Genomic DNA, 21,473 nt, shown 5'->3' with positions numbered 1-21,473 from the left:
CATATAGCTAGCTACGAGGTACACAGTGCGTGATATATTTCAAGCAACAGGTCGTCATTGGCACCTTGATGACGATTTTGAATACCCTTTGAATCCAAACATGAGATATACACCCATCGTCTTTAGAGAAATGCAACGTGAGTATCAATGCCGACTTGAACAATATGAAGTTCTAAAATTCGACTGCCGGACTTTCAACATTCCAATTTCACGTTGCCGAGCAGTTGACATGCCAATTGATACTCCTCAGTTGTTGCAAAGAGCCTTGCATCATTTTCGTGAAGAAGTGAACCGCATGCAAATGCGTTTGCAATGACATCAATATCGATTCTTAGCAAATGAATGAAGAGATGAAGGATTAATGGGTGAAGCTCGTTTTTATATGGAGGCTAGTATGAATGAAGATGTTCAATCCGACATCGAGATGTCAGACGAAGATCAAGAACCATGAATGCGAGATCATTGGAAGATCAACAACCATTGGAACTCTAAGTTTCTTTAATTTTGTCATCCATTCCGTTTTGTATCTTAGTGTCATTGTTGGAGTTTTTATTTTGTTGCAGTATCATCTTGATGTAACTATTGCAACTACTTTTCAATTCATGTTTTTTTCTTATCAAGCCATTGAGAGTGATTAGTTATAAATTATATTTATCTATGACGATACAAAATAACTAAATTTAAGTGATATTTATTATCTGCATTATTGGAATTACAACAACATTAACATACTAGACATAAACTAATACATCAATAGTTCATACTTAACATAGAAAGGACAAATCACTTAACATGCTTAATACATATCCAATACATAACTTCAAATACCTAACACAGAACCAATAATGGGAGATCTACATGTCCTCATCGGACATAGCATAGTCAGATAGATATTTCTCATTATTCAAAGCGTTGTTACGTTCATTTTCCGTTAGTTCTCGCTGATTTGCCTTAGCCATCTCTGTTGCTAACTGAAGCATGAAATATCTACTCCTGCGCATCAGCATTCTATTATTCTCCTCTTTGATTCGAGACACGGCTGCTTCATATTCATGCTTATTTGTTGTTGGCATCTCTAGAGATCGACGATGTGGAATTTTGACTCCCATATTATGCAAATCATTAACCAATCCCTCCTGCTCTTCAACCCTAAATTTCCATTCTTGTCGAAGACCAATATAGTAATCTTTCGGGCTGATTCTTTTTTCTTTCCAATATGGATCCTTGAACTTGGAAAGTATTTAGACCCTAGAACTTGCTCCTCTATTTGCCATATGATAGAACTATCTCACGACTAAGGATTATTACACAGAAATGTAGAAGTTGAAAGATAATTTATAGACAAATGCTTTGGCCAAATACCTAGCTCATACTCATAATGGGATCCAATAAGACAAGAGCCAGTAGGGGACCACAAAAAGCTGTATATTAATAAGGCTGTGTAAAAGCTCAATACAGTTTACATGGATAAGGTTGTATAAAATGATGAATAAAAATTAGATGGTTAAAAAAGTCTATACGAATTTTTTAAGGCTGAAAAAGGTTGTATGAATTGATGGTGGTTGAAAAAGCTGAAAGAATCGAAAAGTCTGCAATTGAAAAGACTACACCCATTGAATGAGACTGAAAAAAGCTCAACGATTTGAATAATGTTGAAAAAAACTGTAGGAATTGATCAAGGCTGAAAAAGTTGAATGCATTGAACAGGGCTAAAAACGCTGAAGAAATTGAATAAGTGTGAAAAAGGCTGCAGTAATTGAATAAGGCTTCAACAAGCTGAAGTAATAGAGTAAAGGTAAAAAAGCATGAACAAATTTAATAAGGCTGAAAATGGTGTATGAATTGTAAATACAATTTTTTTCAGTGAAGTTACTAAAGTGCATCAACATTTTTGGACAATCAATTTTTTTTTTTTCAATTTTAAGCAAAAAGTAGTTTCCACTATTCAACAGCCAAATATTAAAACACCACAAACGTGGTTCGCAATTATTTTAAACGATTTTTACTTTCGTTGTTATTTTATAAGGTAGAGCCAGTTGAAATGGTGCTACTTGATTAGGTAGAGCCACTTCAAATGGCGTTATCTGAGTAAAGCTACTTCAAGTGGCGCTACCTAGTTAGGTAGAGTTACTTCAAGTGGCACTAGTCCACGGCCACTTGGTCATACAGCCAACGTTGCACATGACAGAACGCCACATGGCAAATAGCGTCAATTGTAATGGCGCTACTTAGGTAGCGCTTTTTGAAGTGGCTCTACCGAGTAGTTTTAAAAATAATCTGAAAATGAGAGTATTCCGGCTAATAGTTCTAAAAAAAAGGATTACTTTGATAAAAAACTCGAGAGGAGACTTGGGGAGCGGTGACCGCCGACATTAGTGAACTTCTTCTTCTCCGATACACTGCTCCGATCAACTCGCCGGCGACCTCTCCTTGCTAAAGTTGTAAAACTCTCTCTCTCTCTCTCTCTCTCTCTCTCTCTCTCAACTTACTCTTCTCCGAAAAAATCTGCATATGTACCAAGGAGACTAAAAACTAGTAGATCTTTTTTTTTTTTTCGGTTTCTTTCTTTCCTCTCTCCTTCGACAGAATATTACAGTGACTATCCTCTGTGTGTGTGTGCGCGCGTATGTGTTTTTAGTTTCTAGTGAAAGCTAGGGTTTTTAAGTTATACGATTGTGTATTGAGATTGAGATTGATTATCTGAAATTAGACTTCTTTATTACTCATTTTCTCTGTTAATTGACTGGTTGAAACAAGTTATCAATCCAATCCAATCCAAATACTTTGCTAAATTTGTCTTTTTTAGTCTCTCTTCACAATTTTTTGTTACTTCCATGAATACTTAACTTGGATTCCAATTTTTTATGCATATGCTCATATGCTAATTGTCATTCCCTACTTTTGAGAGCAGAACTGGTTCTATCTGGATCTGCGTCCACAGCCAAAGGAGATGGGATTGGGATCTGATTTGGGCATAGTCCAATCACCAATTGCAGCAACAGAGAGTTCATCTTCTGGTCAGGAGGAGTTTATTAAAAAAGAGGCTGAATGGGACCGAGAGATGATGAAGGCGACGAAAGAGATTGAAGAGTTAAAGGCTAATTTAATGGCCAAAGAAACTGAAATCAAGATTAAAATGAAAAAGAAGGAAATTGAAATAGAAGGAATGAAAGATGACAATCGGTTAATGGAGTTTGAAATCAAGATGATGGAAGTGGATATGGAAGATGAGGCCCTTGCTCTACAGGAGGAAAATTCAAAGTTGAAGGCAGAGCTGAGGAGGTTGGAAGTGCTATTGGACCAGTGGAGGAAGGCAGCAGAGGCGGCAGAGGTTCAAATGAAAGACGAGGTCCTCGCTTTACGTGGAAAAAATTTAGAGTTGGAGACAGAGCTGGGTAGGTTGGAAAGGCAGTTGGACCAGTGGAAGGTGGCAGAGTTTCAAATGAAAGATGAGGCCCTCGCTTTACAGGTGGGTAGGTTGGAAGAGCAGTTGGACCAGTGGAGGAAGGTGCAAGCGGAGGCAGTAGAGGTTCAAATGAAAGATGAGGTCCTGACTTTACGGGGAAAAAATTCGGAGTTGGAGGCAGAGCTGGGTAGGTTGCAAGAGGAGTTGGACTAGTGGAGGAAGGCGGCACCTGAGAAAAGAAGGAAAGCAAGAACTTTTTGAAAAAGTTGTTGCCAAGAAGATTGTCATAAAAGCTTGTAATTTGTGGGTTGCCTCTATGAGTAGTGGGTTGGCTCTATCAAGTAATCTGCTTGTAAGGAAATGGTGGTCTTTAAGAATTCGTATAGGGGAAGTGGGAGAGAAAATTGAACTAAAAATTCATTGTCCTTTTCCCTCTGATCATGTTTGTTTTGATATTCACCTCGCTTAGTTTCCATCTCAATTTCAGTTTTCAATTATTTCAAGGTTCATTTATGCCAGTTACATTTTACCGGTTTAAATTAGTTGCTCTGTTAAAAAAATCCCAGGTTTTCCCCTCATTGATTAAAGAAAATGGGGTACCAGGTATTTCGACTAATGTAGAAATAGCTACTCATCTGCAATGGCTAAGAGAAGATTGCCTATGTAGATTCAAAATGGTGAGTAAATTCCTTATGCAAACCTGGTTGGCATTTTGGAATCCAAAGAGTCGATAAGAGAAGAGGAGATATTACCTGTCATCGTCAATTTGTCCTCCCACCTGATCAAATGCTGTCACACGAAGACATACTCAATGCAGAAAATGAAGGTAATCTTTGGCCCTGTCCTTTAACATTTACAATTGTTACATCCTTACTCATAAATGAAAAACCTTGTTTGTTCAGGAAGGTGCTAGAGTATCCCCCTCTTGTCTGGGGGATACGGTATCACCCCAGCTCAAAACCGTTTGATTCACCACAACTGTCGATTATTAAATTTCAAAATACTTGGAACCGGCACTCAACCGGTTGCATCCCCACCCAAAAAAAAAGAGCTTAAACCATGGTGAAGCTGCTCCTTCTCGTTTCTTTCCACCTTCGATGTCTACAGAACGCTTTCTCTCCCGACTCTTCCTCTCCATTTCTCTCTCCCTCCTGAAACTATGGTTTCACCTCTCTCTCCTACTCCTCTTTATGGATCTTAAGGTAACAGCTATTGACATATTGATCTGTTCAAGGTACGTATTTTCTTCGATCCTTTTCTGAGGCAGCGGCACTGTTTATTTTTTTTGCTGATCTGTATTTTTTCTGTCTATTGTGGTTGGCTGAGCTGTGTTGGTATCAGTATTGTGATTCCTTGTTTTCGTAAGAGGTAGAGAGTGTGTGAGAGAGAGCAGTAGGCCATCTGGCCTCTCAGTGTGTCGAAGGGGAGTTTCACTGTGTACGTTGACAACTTGCCCAATGGAGTGGGTATCACTTGGTTTAGAAATTTTTTTTCCAACTTTGGGAAGATCGTGGAGGCTTTTATCCCTTTCAAGAGAAGCAAAGTGTGTGGTCCGTGATCCTCGATCTTTTCCTCCGTTGATGGCTTGATAGTTGAGTCTTCTCCTAGCCTGCACAGTAAGCGCACGACTAAAGACCAGGCCGGGGGTTGTCCCGGCAAGGCCCTCCGGCGTGAGGATAAGTAATGTGCAGAGAGAGTAGGCAGAAGATTATGAGAGTGAGTATGTAGTAGCATGTACCTCTTTAGGGTTACCTTTGCTAGGTATTTATAGAGCTCCCTCACTTGCTCTCCAAGCACAAGCACATGCCTTGCGCGGGCCAGGCAGTGTCATTGTGACGTCACCAAATAGATCTGGTAACCGTTTTTAGGGCTGAGCTGGCACACCCATGTGCGCTCATGATTATCCCAGGGCGTAACCGTCTTCGCACATGTGTGGGCACGTGGCCACGCGGGTGGCCGAGCCCAGAAGTGCGTGTCAGTTTGTCTAGCTTGAAGGGAAGCCGAGCCCGAAGGAAACTCGCGTTAGGCGACAGTCTGCGGGGCCGCACACAGATGGTGGCCGAGCTTGGCGTTGGTCCTCCTCGACGGACGTAAAGCAAAAGCAGAGTTGATGACTGGTGTGCCTCGGCTCATGCCGAGCATAGATAGAGTGAATTAGCTTCCCTTACATTGGCAGCAACAGTGGAATAGAGGTGGCCAATGGTGGAATCCCAATTGTGCTCGGCCTACTACAATAGCCCCTCAATCTCAGCCGTCGTCGAGCGCGCGGTTGGGATTGATGTTTAACTTTAGCCCAGCCATCTTACCACCGAACATGGATCACGGTTGCTGTACGGAGCTTAGCCGAGCCTAAACCTTTTTCAACAAACCGTCATGGACGAGAACAAATGGAGGTACGCCAGGTGTTTATTGCTGATTGAGTACGGTTGACAGGGGACGGCTGGCACGCATGTTGTTCTGCAAAGTTAACCTGTCACTGCCACGTGTCGAGCGTTCACTGGCTACTGGTTCGTCGGTGTAATGATGGGCGGGAAATTTGAACTCCCAACCCTAGCCTTATATAAGGACGACGTGAGGAGAGAGAGAGGTTACAAACTCTCTCTCTAGAACTCCATAGCCAGAGCTTGAAGAACAACGACTCGACCCCTGATCTTGATTTCCAGAGATCCCTTCACTAGATCTTGCTGAAAATCACAGGTATGGGTTCTTTCCTCTTAACATTCTTATTGTTTGCGCAAGTCTACTGCATTTTTTGTTTGTTTTTCTGGGGTTCGCTATTCTGAGTGAACAGTGTATTACTGGAGATGGCGAACTGTTCATCTCCTGCCTTATCGTGTTCTTCCAAGCCCCAATTTTGGTGTTGATGTTCTGGGCCGATGACGAGGTTGGCTGAGCATCAATTTCTGATGTTGACCAGCTTGGCCGACAATGGGTTTGGCCGAGCTCGTTGACTTGAGTCCGTGTTTCCCGAACTTGGATTTGTGGAAAGTGATGATAGGGTGGGCTAGTTTTAGGTAGCCGAACGTAGAAAGATGTTTGCCTTCCAGCCAACGACGAGGGTTCTCATTGTTTCACTCTTGTCTTTGTTAGGTCTGGCTCACTCAATTATCATCATTTCATCCGACTCTGAAAATTCAGGGGACGATTCCACAGATCTTGTGATCCGAGCGTACGTGGAGAGGTACAGGAGCCGACGTCAGACCTCTTCAATTGCCTCCAATATGTCTGGTTCCAGTGATTCCAACGCCGAGCGCGACTATGAATACGATGGCGGGTACAACACTGCGCCCAAGATAACCTTCACCACTAGTACGGAATCTGTATCCGAGCATGAACTTGGTCCCGAGGCCGAGTCCAGGATTCGCCTCCAGGCCAAAGCCACAACTTCTTCCCGTTCTATCCCGGCCGAAAACTCATCCGAGGACAGGGAGGTCGCCGATCTTTATGAGCGAGGGCAGGTTTGTCCTTACGCCCACTACTTCAGCGGCCATCCCAATGAGTACGCTGATTTCTGCCGAACATACAACATCCCTGACGATGTTGTTGTTAGCCAGGTGGCCAGTAACAGGATACGGGATAAGAGGGAAGACCGTCCCGAACATATAACGGTCCCCTTTATGGCAATTTGTGAAGCTGGACTCCGTTTCCCTCTTCACCCCATTTTGAGGGAGTTGCTGACTAAGTTCGGCATAGTTCCCCATTTCTTCGCCATAAATAGCTATAGGATAGTGATGTCGGTAATAAAATTGAAGGAGCTCCATAATCTCGAGTTCTCAGTTGCCGACCTCTTTCACACATACATCTTGTCCAGGCACGGCAAGACCGACCGCAGGTACTTGTCGACACGTAGTGGTAAGGACCCTCTGATAAACGGGCTTCCCGATACTGATAAGTGGGCCAATTTGTACGTTGAAGTAAGCAGAAATTTCGAGTTCGGCGACCAGTCGATAAGGCTGCACTCTGTGCCGAAGATAAAAGATTTCCGAGGTCGTTTAACATCTTCCTTTATTTGCCGAGCACGATTTACTTCTACTTAGCGTAGTTCTGATGCTTATTTGGCTAACACCATTTATTTTATTTTTCAGATCACCGAGCAATTACCAAGAGACAGCAGTCCTTTGCCGTAGAAAGGAACATTGAAACGCTGAAGGCTCAGATCTGCCGTGACGCACCGACGCTGCTGGGCTACACCCCTTCGTATAAGGGGAAATTGAAGAGAAGGGAAAGGGAAGCAAGACCGAGCACGAAGGCTAAGGGCAAGAAGACAGTTGCTGGCGAGCGGGAGGCTAGAGGCGTTTCCCATAATCCGAGCAAGAAGAAAAAGGAACCGAGGGTGAAGTTTCCTACTTTGAAGAAGTCAGCGGATTTCTGGTTCCAAGACAGTCAGCCAGCTGAATTCCAAGGCACTAGCATCCCTCCACTTCGAACACTTATACCTGAATTTGCCGACGATATAGGCAGGAGGAACGTGGTGAAGATCAATCTTAGGGATGTGCTCTTGCTCGGCAGAAGGAGGCCGAGGCGACTGAACCTGCCTCCAAGAAGCAGAAGGTCACTCGTGACTTCTTTCCTACCAGGCCGCCGACGCCAGTTCTTAAAGACCAAACTGATTCATCTGCTGCTGGTGGCTCCAAAGCTGTGGAAAAGTCGGCGGGTTCTGCGGGTCAAGTGATCGCGCAGGAGTTCGCACCTTCGTTTGCTACAGCCGAGGGTAGGGTCGTCAGTGTTGATGACAGTGTTAAGCTGGAACCAGGGTTGGCCATCACCATGTTGCATGGTATTGCTCTTCCGAGAGATATGGAGAGGGTTCCGAGGGAGCTGCAGCCGAGCATCGCTCATGCTAGCGCCTACCTTGTTCAGGTATTTGATTACTCAACTTCTCAAATATGATGTCCGGTTTTTCTTTTTGTTGCCGAGCATAATCGCTTTGTTTTTTGCAGGCAGGACAGACACTACTGCGGGTTTTCGATCAGGCTGATCTGTTGGCTGCCGAGAGAACGCGCTGTCGAGACGACGCAAAAGCCGAGCACGAGAAAACGAAGGCTGCGAAGAATAGCTTGAAGCTGGCCAAGGCCAAGATTGCCGAACTTGAGAAGGAGAGGGATGAAGCATTGGAGAAAGTCAAGGAGTCCGAGCGTGAACTTGGCCAGGTGTTGAGGAGGGAGAAGAGAAAAATTAAGGAGGTGGATGAAAAGGCTTATCAGGCTGGGTACGATAGAGCTGGTGCCGAATATGTCAGGGAGGCTCGTTCGATGGTGAATGAAGAGATAAAGAGCAGGATCCCTATTGCATACCGAGCAGGATATAAGGATGGGGTGAAAGCTGCGTGCGGGGTGATGCAGCTTGAGCCGGATATGAACCTGACAAAGTCAATTCCTGCGGCCGAAGTGCCCGAGCTTGTGCTACCCTATACCGACGAGGAGTGTGCACCGCTTCCTCCAGAGGAGTTTTCTGAAAGTGAAGAGGATTTTGATGATCTTACCGGTGCCGATGCTGAAGTGGGTATGGTTAAGGCAGTTGAGCAGGACATCGAGCAGGCCAATAAGAGTACTGAGAAGGGTGCCGAGGCTGAGAGCGGAAAGGCTGCCGAAGCCGAAAGCGAAAAGGCTGCTGATGTCGTTGCTGACGTTCCACAAGATTAAGATTTCTCTTTTGTTTTTGAATTTCAAAATTTTTGTTGTACTGGACGGCTCCGAACTTGGGAGTTTTGCCTTGCCAGGTGTAATAGTTGATGAGGGGTCGGCACCGAACAATTTATTACGCCGTACCTCTTCGCTTAGGATTTTCAGTAACATTTTGTTTTTCTATTGAAAGTTGAATGCCGTAGCTCTTTGATTTCTGTGTTTGCGATGGGTCTTCTTTGCCGAAGTTGGATTGATATTCTGTATGACCTCTGATTTGAATAGGTTTGCTTGGTTTGAAATTTGTTTGAGGTTATGGTTATCCGTAGCCCCTTCTATGGTTTTGGGTCGGCTGAGTTATGTTGACATGTAGCAAAGTAGAAACTGCTTCATCATTTTGGTGTTTGCCGAGCTTTGAACTATGCATAGTGATAATAAAGCCGAGCCTGGCCCATTTTATATGTGTTGATTGTGAAGGTTTGCCGAGCCCTGGTTAATGGAGTAGTAGTTATCCTGTAGCCCCCACTTTGGTGTGGGTTCGGCCTATTGGTAGGAATGTTTGTCCAATTGTTGAAGTTACTAGCTGTAAGTAATGCCGAGCCTGAACCAAAGTAGAGTAATAGAATGAAAAGAGTTTGCCGAGCGTGCATTGTTTTCGGCCTGTTCGAGTTTTGTGGATGATACTTAGGTTAGTCGCCAAAGTTGTGGAGGACACGCACCCGTGCTTTGGGGCTCGGTCAACTTGCCAGCCCCGATCCTGTGGGTGAAGTATTTAACGTTTGTGGGTAGTTTGCTCACCAATGCGTGACTATAACTGGGCTGTAGCCGACCATAATGTCTTGCTAAGCCGAACCGGAGCCCAAATTCCAGCCATATTGTGTGTCTTTGGGCTCGGTGGACCTGATGTCCGTTTTGCTTCTTTGGGCAGTAATAGTGGCCGAAGTAGAGGCATAGGAGCCGTTTGTGGGTGTGACCGAAGTCAACGTTTGTGGTCGGCCAAGTTAGCCAAGGTAGTACATATAAAGTAAAAAAGAATAATTTTGAATTGCAAATGAAGTACAGGTTGAATTGCAAATGAAAGCTTGTCAGATAAAATTTGTTTGATTCTTCAAACATGAAGTACAGGTTGAAATGTAACGACATGGGCCGAAGCCAAAAGGAAAATTGGATAGGCAGTGGCCGAACATGAGGCACACTGTTGGGGTTTCGGCTACATGTATGCCTTCTTGAGGTTCTGTGCATTCCATGGGTTAGTGAGAACTTTCCCATTCATGTCCTCCAGCACGTAGGCACCTTCACCAACGATCTTGACAATACAAAAGGGACCTTCCCAGTTGGGTTTGAATTTTTGCTTCTTGCTAGCTTGCACCACCTTTCGCCAAACCAAGTCGTCTGGTTTGAAGGTCTTGGTTCGAACACTTCGGTTGTAGCCTCTTGCCATTTGTTGTTGGTATTCGGCGAGCTTTAGCAGAGCGTCGTCGCGTTTTTCTTCTACCAGAATCAATTCTTGTTCCACTGCATCTTCATTAGTTTTTGGATCAAAATTCTCTGTCCTTAAAGTGGGGAACTTGGATTCTAGTGGGATAACCGCCTCCATGCCAAATGCCATTGAAAAGGGAGTTTGGCCGGTTGAGTGCCGGGGTGTAGAACGGTAAGCCCAGAGGACACGTGGTAATTCCTCAGCCCATTTTCCCCTCTTGGAGTTTAGTCGTCGCTTGATCCCGACGCAGACGGTCTTGTTTGTAGCCTCGGCTTGTCCGTTCCCTTGGGGGTATGCTGGTGTAGAGTTGAAGAAGCGTATCCCAAATTCCTCACAGAGGCTGGTCAGGTCTTTACCGACAAATTGGCTTCCATTGTCTGATATGATGGCGTACAGTACTCCGAATCTGGTAACAATGTTTCGCCAGACAAATCTACGAACGTCAGCTTCTGTGATTGTCACAAGGGGTTCGGCTCTACCCATTTGGAGAAGTAGTCCGTTGCGGTGATCAAGAACTTGAATCCTCCTGGAGCTGTTGGTAGTTTTCCGACAATGTCGAGCCCCCATTGTGCAAAGGGCCAAGGGCTGGTAATAGGGGAGAGGTTCTGGGCGGGTTGCTTTGGTATGGGTGAAAACAGCTGGCAAGGTCGGCATTTGCGGACAACTTCTTCGCAGTCTTTCTTCATGTTCTTCCAGAAGTAGCCTTGGCTCATGGCACGTTGACAAAGGGAGCGGCCGCCAGAGTGACATCTGCAGCTGCCTGAATGAAGTTCTGTCAGAATTTTGGGCACTTGGGTGGGGTGGACAACGAGGAGATACGGTCCGGAGATGGATTTCCTGTATAATTGGCCGTTTTCAGAAAGCCAGTAGTAAGCGGCCTTGTTTCTCACACGGTAAGCCTCCTTCTTGTCTGTGGGCAGGGTGTCGTGCTTTAGAAACGCAACGATCTCATCCATCCAGCTGGGACCGGGTTCAACATTGAGTACCTCTGGAGTGGGCTCAAAAGACGGACGGCCAATGCTGCCGAAGTTGATGGTTCTGAATTCTGCGGCTGTGGATGCCAATGCGAGGCCAGCAAGTGCGTCCGCGTGTGCGTTGTGCTCGCGGTTGATCTGTTCAATGCTGAAATTGTGAAACTGAGAGATGAGCTCAGCTGTCGTGGCTTGGTATTTCGACATTCGAGGGTCCCGAGCTTCATAGTCACCAAGTACTTGATTGACGATGAGTTGGGAGTCGCAGTAGACAACAAGGTTGGTGAATTTCATTGCGATGGCTGAGCGTAAGCCAGCAAGGAGGGCTTCATATTCAGCTTCGTTGTTGGTGGCGGGGAAGTCGATGCTGATAGCACTTTCGTGTATTGTTCCACAGGGGGAGACTAGGACGACCCCGGCTCCTCCTCCGTTGCTGTTTGATGCGCCGTCAACATGTAGACGCCATATGTCGCCTTGGAAAAGGTGCCAAGGTTTCGGAGACAATTGATGCTCGGCAACGGTTTGTGTTGGGATGGGTGTGTTGAGGAGTTCAGTGTCTTGTGGAGTAAGCTCAGCAATGAAGTCTGCCAGGACTTGTCCTTTGATCGCCGTTCGTGGTTCGAAACGGATATCAAAGTTTGCTAGCTCGACTGCCCACTTGGAGACCCTGTTGGACAGATCTGCCTTTCGAAAGAGAGCTTTGAGGGGGTGTTCAGTTAAGACGATGATAGAGTGTGATTGGAAGTAAGGCAGGAGTTTCCTAGCCGCTGAGACGAGCGCAAGGGCCAACTTTTCAAGTGGGAGGTAACGAGTTTGAGCTGGAAGGAGTGTTTTGCTTATGAAGTAGATGGGCTTGTCTTCGGCGCCTTCCCGCCGTACAAGTGCAGAACTGGTTGCGTGAGCGGATACGGCGAGGTAGAGATATAATGCTTCGAACTCCTTCGGTTTTACCATCAGCGGGGCCGAATTTAGGTAGTTCTTTAGTTCGGCAAAGGCTGCGTCACAATCTGGGGTCCATTCAAAGCTGCGTCGGCTTTTTCCCTTTAAGGCGTGGAAGAATGCGTGGCATTTGTCTGAGGATTTGCTGATGAATCGGTTGAGAGCCACTGCCATCCCAGTGAGCCTCTGTACTTCCTTGATCGTCCTGGGTGGGCACAAATCTTGAACAGCCTTGATTTGGTTGGGGTCAGCCTCGATGCCTCTTCGAGTGACAAGGTGTCCGAGGAATTTCCCGGCGCTTACTCCGAATGCGCATTTTTCAGGATTTAGTCGAAGCTTGTGGATCTTGAGGATGTCAAAGACTTCGGCCAAGTCTCGCAGGTGGTTGGATTCCTTCTTGCTTTTGATGACCAGGTCATCAATGTAAGCCTCCACGATGTGGCCGATTTGTTCTTCCAACATCTTGAATATTGCTCTGTTGAACGTTGCCCCTGAATTCTTGAGTCCAAAGGGCATGACGCGGTAGCAAAAGATGCCATATGGTGTGATGAAAGCAGTTTTCTCCATGTCGTTGGGGTCCATGGCAATTTGGTGGTAGCCACGGTAGGCGTCTAGAAAGCTGAGCCGAGCATGTCCTGCCGTTGCGTCAACGAGTTGGTCAATCTTTGGGAGTGGAAACCAATCCTTTGGACAAGCATCGTTGAGATTGGTATAATCCACGCAGACTCACCATTTGCCGTTTTTCTTTTTAACGACGACAGTGTTGGATAGCCACGTCGGGTATTGTACTTCTTGGATTGCATTGGCCTCCAGCAGATGCTTGACCTCTTCATTGACAGCGTCAGCGTGTTTGGCTGCAGAACGCCATGCCTTCTGGATGACAGGTTTAGCGTCCTTCTTGATGTTGAGGGAGTGGCAGATGAATTTGGGATCGACCCCCGGCATTTCATTGGGGGTCCAAGCAAAGACTTTGATATTTTTCTTAAGATATTGAAACATTTCTTGGCGGTCAGCCTCGCTGATTGAAGAGCTGATAAGGAAAAATCGGGAGCCATCCTCGTTGATTGGCATTTGGACGAGGTCCTCATCTGCTTTGTCCTCGGCTTTCTGGCCGACGTCGCCGATTACTGTCACATCGGGGACTTCAACCCATTGTACTTGTTTGGCTTTGGCGGAGTTGTGGACAGTTGAGACATAGCATTTTTTGGAGGCCACTTGGTCGCCTCACAAATCTTCTTGTCTTCCTATGGCGCCGATGAAGCAGACGACCTGGTGATAGGTAGAAGCAATGGCTTGCATTCCGTGAAGCTAGGTTCGGCCAAGGATGGCGTTGTATGGGCTCGATACGTTGACGACGATGAATTTGACAGTCAGAGTTTTTGAGCCGACGACGACTGGGAGGAAGATTCGGCCAAGCGGCCAGACAGGTGCGCCGTTGAAGCCGATGAGGGGTACGTCGGTAGGTTGTAGGGCTAACCCTGGTATATCCAACTTCTTAAAAAGGTCGTAATACATGACCTCTGCTGAACTTCCTTGATCGATAAGAATACGTTTGACATCATGTACTCCAATTTTGACAGTTACGACGAGGGCGTCAGAGTGTGGTGTTTGCACACGTTCAAGATCGCGCTCGGTAAAAGTAATCGTCCATTTGGGTAACTCTTCTGTTCGTGGACGTTTGAATCCAGGTCCTACCACGAGTACCTGCTTTGAAGTTGACGCGCGACTAAGGTCGGCCTGAAGAGTTGATTCAAATTCCTTTGACACGAGGCCGTGGATAACGTGTATCAGTGGGCGCTGTTCGTTGGGGTTGGGATTTGTCTGCCGGGCGGGTGTTTTTGATCGGTCAATGTATTGATCGAGATGGCCTTGAGCAACCAAACGTTCCAACAAAGCCTTGTAGGGAGCACATGCTGTTGTGTAGTGGCCGAGCTCATTGTGATATGAGCACTTCTTTCTTGGGTTCTGATCCGCTTGGCCATTGTCCGTGCCGAGCTTGCCTTGCGGCCACTCGAACCATGGTTGCCTCATGATTTCTTTTAGGAATGACCAGATGGGTTCTTTGAAATGGGTGGTTTCGGCCACGTAGTCGTGCTCTTTTAATTTGGCTGGCGTTTCTTCCCATCTTTGATGTTGTGTACCTGCTTCTTGGGTTGCAGGTGCTGTGTGATTGCTGGTGCCGGCAGTTGGGTTGCGGCCGAGGTGAAGGATGCTGTCAAGCTCGGGATTCCCTGGGCTGCACGGTCCGCGTAAAACTCTTCAAGAGCACAGAATCTCTCTACGACGCGCATCAATTCTCCCATGCCATGTGGTGGGCGGATGGCGAGCTCGTCTAGGATCTTGCTGCCGGTTTCCAGACCGTTTTTGAAAGTGCGTGCAGCCCAGTATTCGTCGATTCCTGGAATTTCATTGAACAGCTGCCAATAACGCTCGGCGTATTGTCTGAGTGTTTTGTTTGGGAGCTTCCTCATCTGGGACAAGGACTCAGGCTCCTTAGCTGTCCTGTTACTGGTGATGAAGCGAGTGCTGAAGGCGCGTTCAAGGTCGGCCAGGTTCCGTATGGATCCAGCGAGCAATTTGTTGAACCACTGGAGTCCAAGGGAGCCGAGGCTGGACGGGAACGCTTTGCATTTGATTTTGTCTCTTGTGGTGCATAGTTCAATGGTTTGACGGAAGTGGATAAGATGGGTGTAGGCTTCGCATGTGGTAGGATCAAACTTCGTGAACTTTGGCAGGTGGAAGTTGGGTTTGGCCGTCGTGTTGATTATGTGGGGTGTGAAGGGAGAGACGCCGAGATCCTTCAGTTGCCGCTCAAAACCAGGGCGTGGCGGTCTGCCGTTGTTCTCTTGGACTCTTTATCTGGAGACTTTTCGCGGTTTCGATGCCGGAGTTTGTCTCGTAGATCTGCTGTCACCCGGCGATGTTCGTCAACCATTTCTCCTCTGTCCTTACGGGATTTGGTCTCCTTTGGCTCGTCAATATGCACGCCCTTTCTGTTCCGTCGGCCATGGTTACTGTCTTCGGGCTTTTCTGCAGGGATTTCCCCGAGTCGTTCAAATACATGACATCTGGTCTGCGCGGAATCTCGGCTACGGTGTGAAACCGTTGTGCAAGAGAATTCTGCGCGGCCAGTGGAGTAGGTGCTTGTAAACGACTCGGTGTCCCTTGTGTTGGTTCGATCGCGGTGTTCTTTCGAGCGGTGTGTTCTAGATGCGGTGGGTTGCTTGTAAAGGATAATTTCTCTGGCGTCGCTCGGAGCCGGGGTGAAGCCTAGGCGGTCTTTCACGGACCCGCGTTGGCCTCCCTCGTCCTGACGTCTTTGCGGTGGTGGTGGAGGTGGTGTTTGCCTTCTTCTACCCCCTCCTCCACCAGATCTGGATGCGGCGGGGGTGGTGTCTTGCTGCATGTGTTGTTTCATTTGGGCAACCTCCGCCCTTAGCGCGGCCAACTCGTTATCGCGTTTGTCGTCGCGACGCTGCAGGAAACGGATGTAGGCCGTCGTTACGTCGTCCGCGACTGGTGAGAGACTGGATCCTGGTGTGAGGGAGATGGACATGTGCCTCTCATGGGGTGTTGTGGGGATGACATTTCCGCTAGCGTCTTTTGTCCCTGAGATGGCTACATCCGTCTGATCTCCGCCCATGGTGAGTGGTTTGGTCGTCGTTTCACGGAGGAGTAGGGGGTTTGGAGGATGTGAGAGCCGTCTGAATCAGAAGCGTTTCACGTCAGGTTCACCAATTGTGTGGCCCGTGATCCTCGATCTTCTCCTCCATTGATGGCTTGATAGTTGAGTCTTCTCCTAGCCTGCACAGTAAGCGCACGACTAAAGACCAGGCCGGGGGTTGTCCCGGCAAGGCCCTCCGGCGTGAGGATAAGTAATGTGCAGAGAGAGTAGGCAAAAGATTACGAGAGTGAGTATGTAGTAGCATGTACCTCTTTAGGGTTACCTTTGCTAGGTATTTATAGAGCTCCCTCACTTGCTCTCCAAGCACAAGCACATGCCTTGCGCGGGCCAGGCAGCGTCATTGTGACGTCACCAAATAGATCTGGTAACCGTTTTTAGGGCTGAGCTGGCACAACCCTGTGCGCTCATGATTATCCCAGGGCGTAACCGTCTTCGCACATGTGTGGGCACGTGGCCACGCGGGTGGCCGAGCCCAGAAGTGCGTGTCAGTTTGTCTAGCTTGAAGGGAAGCCGAGCCCGAAGGGAACTCGCGTTAGGCGACAGTCCGCGGGGCCGCACACAGATGGTGGCCGAGCTTGGCGTTGGTCCTCCTCGACGGACGTAAAGCAAAAGCAGAGTTGACGACTGGTGTGCCTCGGCTCATGCCGAGCACAGATAGAGTGAATTAGCTTCCCTTACATTGGCAGCAACAGTGGAATAGAGGTGGCCAATGGTGGAATCCCAATTGTGCTCGGCCTACTACACAAAGGTACCGGTAATCTGATCATCAAGAGGGCTAGATATGATAGGAGATCCAATTATGATATAGCGGCTGTGAGCAAGTAGAAACTTTCAATCAAAATTCAGGCCAGATTCAGGGCATAATGGAGGTTATCAAATATCCCCTTAGATAGTCTAGAGTGGCTCTGCAATAGTTTTGTTGACCAATAGTCTTCACCTAAATAAGCGTCTGAGTTTTTCCGCTTGTCTATTGATAGAACTTATGGAAACATGGAAACAGCCCAACAATTGAGAAATTTGCAGTTGTAGGAGTCTTTGAGTTGAGGCTACAACTGCACTTATAAAAAATGAAGAGTTGAGGGTACAACCGCTACACATAATTCGTTATAACTTCCATTAAGCCTTCATTTAAATCTTCTTAGCCTTTATTTATTATATTTGCTGCCTTAGGTGTAATGCTAAAGCCAATTATTCTAATTGCTGAATACTTTACAGAATTGAAAGCTTTGTATATCTTTTCTTTTGTTTGAGATAAATAATGTTTCCTTTAAAGCTTGTTATCCATGGGTGTAGTGGTTAGTCATTTAATTTCTTATGCACCCAGGGAATTGTGGAATATCGTATGTAAGTTAGAACAACCTCGCATTGAGTCCATTTGCCATACTCTAGCCTACGTGCATATTGTTGTCCACTTTGAGTCTACCGCTAGCCTAACTGGTATGCCCATACGGGCCATACCCATTGAAAGTTATTTATCAAGGTTCAGATGTTCTCCCAAGCATTGGGGGACTTCATCCATTTCTCGGGTCCGTATTGCTGGATACTCTACTGGTCTCTAATATAGAAGAGTAGACCATAAGCAGTACGTGTCTTGGGGGGAGTATTCGAACCTGAGCATATTTTTGTGGTCCTTTCCATGCTTAACGTGTTCTTGGTGCGTATGGGCACAAACAAGGCCATATGCATGAGAGCTATTGGGCTCAGAATGGACAATATTGTGCCTGTGAGGCAGGTGCAACAACATTCCTATTCAATATTTCGTATATTTGGGACTGTAATGGACATAAAATTCTGTTTAGTGGAAGAAAGATTAATTATCTGTATTTCTAGAAGATAAAAATACTAGGTAGAAGATTCAAATCATCCAAGGCCTATCAATACTTACTATTTGGAATCATGTCGATTGATTTGAAGATTTAGTGTTTAGGAGATTTGATGCTTGGACACACCCGGTGTTATTACCTTGCGGCCCGCAACAGATGTTATTACCTTACAAAAGCTCCATGTCAAGAGTCACTTAGCAAATTTTGTTGCTCTGAAACAAGTTTCATCTTCCCTCTATTAGTCTATGGTATTTCATAACATCTTCGTTGGGATTTTAATGCTAAATCTCTTGGATGATTTTCTCTATTGTGTTATTAATATTGAGTAGGATTGTATTTGTGCAGTATTAGTTTGGATAGGGAATAATCCCTCCAGGGGGTACTGGGGGAATACTCAAAATACCATTGCAGTGTGATGAGCGTGGGGAGAGTTCAATACTAAAAGGTTTAGAAATAAATGATGATTTAATTATGGGTGGAAGGGTCAGGTATGCATCTGGTTTAAGTCTTTTTGTTAACCAACCGAGGCGCATAAGTATAGTTCTATGGCTGCAATAGAACAAGTAGAGATAGAATTCTCCTTTGGAATGTCACTCGAGCGACATAATTTTAACTAGGGGGATATGTTGTACTTCTACAAATCATCTGCCGCTTTTTCTTTGTCTCGTATCGTCGGGACTAGTATGGAAGCTTCGGGGCAGGCTTTACTTTCTTGGATGGCAAATCTTCGACTTCAATCACTGCTCCTTCGGTGTGTCTCTAAAATCATGAGACCGTTGGGCATTTATGGGAAGAGCATGTCTAGAAGAATGCCCATCTTATGGTAATTTGGATCTCATTTGTAAGAAAAACGCCATCTATGACCCATTTGTTCGGCAAAATCTCCAGACCCACCTGTTGCAACGAGAAAGCACCTTTTATGAAACCTTTTGCAATGAGAAAGCATCTACGACCCATTGTTGTATCAGTTTTGTTTTGTAATCTTAATTTAGCTGTCGACTTGCATAAGGGATGGAATGGGACATGCCGTGTGGCCTGCCCTTTGAAATTTTCAACACTTTCACGGCGAGACATGCGAAGGACACGCTTGAGACGGTGAGAACACACATGGGACACAAAGGGGTGGCTTTTGTAAATTGTAAAAGCTTTTCGTGAATATCTGTAACTACAACTTGAACGAATTGGGCCAAAAGTATTATATAAAACCTTGTGTATGTATTAAAGCATACACAATCAATCACTGTTTTTCCCTTCCTTTCCATTCCACAGAACTTATTGAGTAAAAAACAGTTAGTACTCAATCGCTATTTTCCTGCTAATGTGAGTATTAGAAAACAGTGAGTACTCACTAGCTAGGATCCAGAGGAGTCCTTCCCTCCTCCCCTGTTTTCATGGCTTGTGAATTAGTGAGTCCTCACTGTTTTTTTTGGAGTTAGTTTTTTTATGAGTTAATGGGTGTGCATTCTTTCCAGAGGACCAGAAAATGGCACAAAAATTAGTTAGTCAATCAAAGTTGCTCATGGATCAGATTAAGAATTTTAAGCAACGGGATGGAGAGACCTATTTTCTATTGCCAAGCATAATGCCTTCGAGACTCGATTGGAAGAAATCTTTCAGAAGCAGACAAAATGGAGTTGAAGAGGTTAAGGTGATATGTCTAGTGGAAGAGGTGTGTGTGATGTGTGATATGTGAAATTGTGGCCATTCCACTGAGGCGTGCCCAAACATACCCGCTCTAAAGAATGTCATCAATGGAATTGCACCGGAGGAACTGAATGCGGTAAACCAATGGTTCAACCCCTTCTCTCAATCATACAATCCAGGGACGCGACAACATCCGACTTTCCGATGGAATTAATCAAATGATGCGAGTTTTGCTCAAGTTCCACCTCCCGTTCAATAACAACCATGGAAACAAATGCAAAGTGCACCTTGATTTCCTCAAAAACAAGGTCCGCAGGGTTTTGTTCCATTCGAGCAATTCCAAAACCCAAGCCAATTTCAACAACCCCCGAAACATTCATTGGAGGATCAATTGAATGCTTTCTTGCAAGGGAAAATGGTCATTAAGGACCAACAAACCCAAATTGTAATAACCCTGATTTTTTATCAGTAAAAATTTCGTTAAATATTTAAATTTTTATTTCTTGGCTCGAAATCCTTCTTGGCAAGTCTAATTTTTTCCCAACTGACTAGTTTGGCCAATCCAAATTACCCTTCAAGGCTAGTTTCCATCTAGATGAACTTTATGACCCTTATGAATTCTCCTAATTCCTAGGTGCACATTTTGAACCTTATGAACCTCTCTACACCCTAGTTGAACATTTTCAACCCTAGACTAGAAAATCATTGCACTTTATAACTAGTCATTTCAAGACTTTATTTCTCATCAATACTTCTTCCAAGTGTATCTTTTCTCATCATTACCTCTTTACCCATTAAAAAATAATTTGTAGGGTAATTCATATCCTTTGGGAAATAGAAGTAAGACTTCCTTCCTAACCTACATATATACATATATGTATATACATATTTCCTAAAAAGGCTAAGGCTACTTAAAAAGCTTTATTCATTCTTTTGCCTTGACAACTCACCTTTTGTAACAACTCCGATTTTTAGTGAATAAAAATCTCATTGTTTATTCAATTTCTTAAATTCTTCTTGAATGGCTTATTAATTTTCTTGTTGATCTCTGTTAATCTGTCATACTTAGATTACATCTCTTGGCTAGTATAGTTAGCTTTTAACCAAATTAGTTAGAGAGACCTAACTACCAATCCCTTTAGTTACCTTTGGACCATTACCCATTGGGCAATAAATGTTAGGGTAATCTTTGTCCATTAGACAATAGGCCATTCATTAGAATATTTGATTAGTACAGGATATAGTATTATATTGGTGTATATTCACATGTGCAAGGACATAAATGCATTGTTTATTAGATATCTTTTTTCCATTATCCATTGGTTATTAACCGTTAGGAAACTATTACTCATTGGGTAATAACTCTAATCTTCCTACTAAGTACTAGAATCCTATTGAATATTCAAGTGTTGATTTTCCCATGTGCTTTTATGCATTAGAATATGTGGGCAAATCTAAACCCTAGATTTTTTAGTATTTTTTTTAATGAATTAGTACTGGTACCTATATTATATTTTAATGGGGAAATCTTAAGCCATATATTCTTGGTACCTATGTATATATAGGCATGTGTACATATATACAATATTATATATAGATATAGATTTCCAAAAGTACAATATCTATTAGTTTAATAGAAACATGTGCCTAATTAGAATTCTTTAATGGGATATTTGATTTTAAAAATCTAGTACCTTTGTACTTCTACAATATTATATATATATATAGTGTACTAGGAGAGAGAAAGAGGGAGAGAGAGAGAGATTGCCGAGAGAGAGGGGGAGAGAGAGAGAGAGAGAGAGAGGGAGGAAGAAAGAGAGAAGAAAGAAAGATTGGGTTGTACCATGCTTTGATCACCATGATCTTCTTGCATCTTTTCAAATCCATGGGTGTATATTCTTCCT

At 44.9% G+C, this 21,473-nt stretch overlaps 2 protein-coding genes across 4 annotated transcripts; one reads left to right on the top strand and one right to left on the bottom strand.

The window, feature by feature from the left end:
* Positions 1–2,322: 2,322 nt before the first annotated feature.
* On the top strand, positions 2,323–3,841 carry LOC131303546 (interactor of constitutive active ROPs 3-like). Of its 3 annotated transcripts, XM_058330462.1 has the most exons (3): positions 2,323–2,438; positions 2,912–3,331; positions 3,428–3,841. In XM_058330462.1, exons 2-3 carry the CDS (start codon positions 2,951–2,953, stop codon positions 3,617–3,619), a joined length of 573 nt encoding a protein of 190 aa, XP_058186445.1. In that variant the 5' UTR covers positions 2,323–2,438; positions 2,912–2,950; the 3' UTR covers positions 3,620–3,841. The 3 variants fall into 3 exon arrangements, with proteins under 3 accessions (XP_058186445.1, XP_058186444.1, XP_058186443.1); XM_058330461.1 differs by having other exon boundaries at positions 2,912–3,841; XM_058330460.1 differs by having other exon boundaries at positions 2,328–2,441; positions 2,912–3,841.
* A 9,706-nt stretch (positions 3,842–13,547) lies between these two features.
* On the bottom strand, positions 13,548–14,448 carry LOC131303063 (uncharacterized). Its single transcript, XM_058329853.1, has 2 exons — positions 13,765–14,448; positions 13,548–13,661 (listed from the first exon to the last, which is right to left on the bottom strand). The coding sequence occupies exons 1-2, from the start codon at positions 14,446–14,448 to the stop codon at positions 13,548–13,550; spliced, it is 798 nt and encodes a 265-aa protein (XP_058185836.1).
* Positions 14,449–21,473: the final 7,025 nt, after the last annotated feature.

This window comes from Rhododendron vialii, chromosome 10a (assembly GCF_030253575.1).
Source record: "Rhododendron vialii isolate Sample 1 chromosome 10a, ASM3025357v1".
Classification (NCBI taxonomy): Eukaryota; Viridiplantae; Streptophyta; class Magnoliopsida; order Ericales; family Ericaceae; genus Rhododendron; species Rhododendron vialii.
This window is presented reverse-complemented; position numbering and strand designations above follow the sequence as displayed.

Bases quoted from the DNA above. Each gene is read 5' to 3' on its own strand.
- LOC131303546 (XM_058330461.1), top strand. From the start codon at position 2,951: ATGGGATTGGGATCTGATTTGGGCATAGTCCAATCACCAATTGCAGCA.
- LOC131303063 (XM_058329853.1), bottom strand. From the start codon at position 14,448: ATGAGGCAACCATGGTTCGAGTGGCCGCAAGGCAAGCTCGGCACGGAC. The intron at 13,662-13,764 runs GTATCGAGCCCA...TCGGCGCCATAG, and splicing joins TCAAATTCATCGTCGTCAAC to GAAGACAAGAAGATTTGTGA.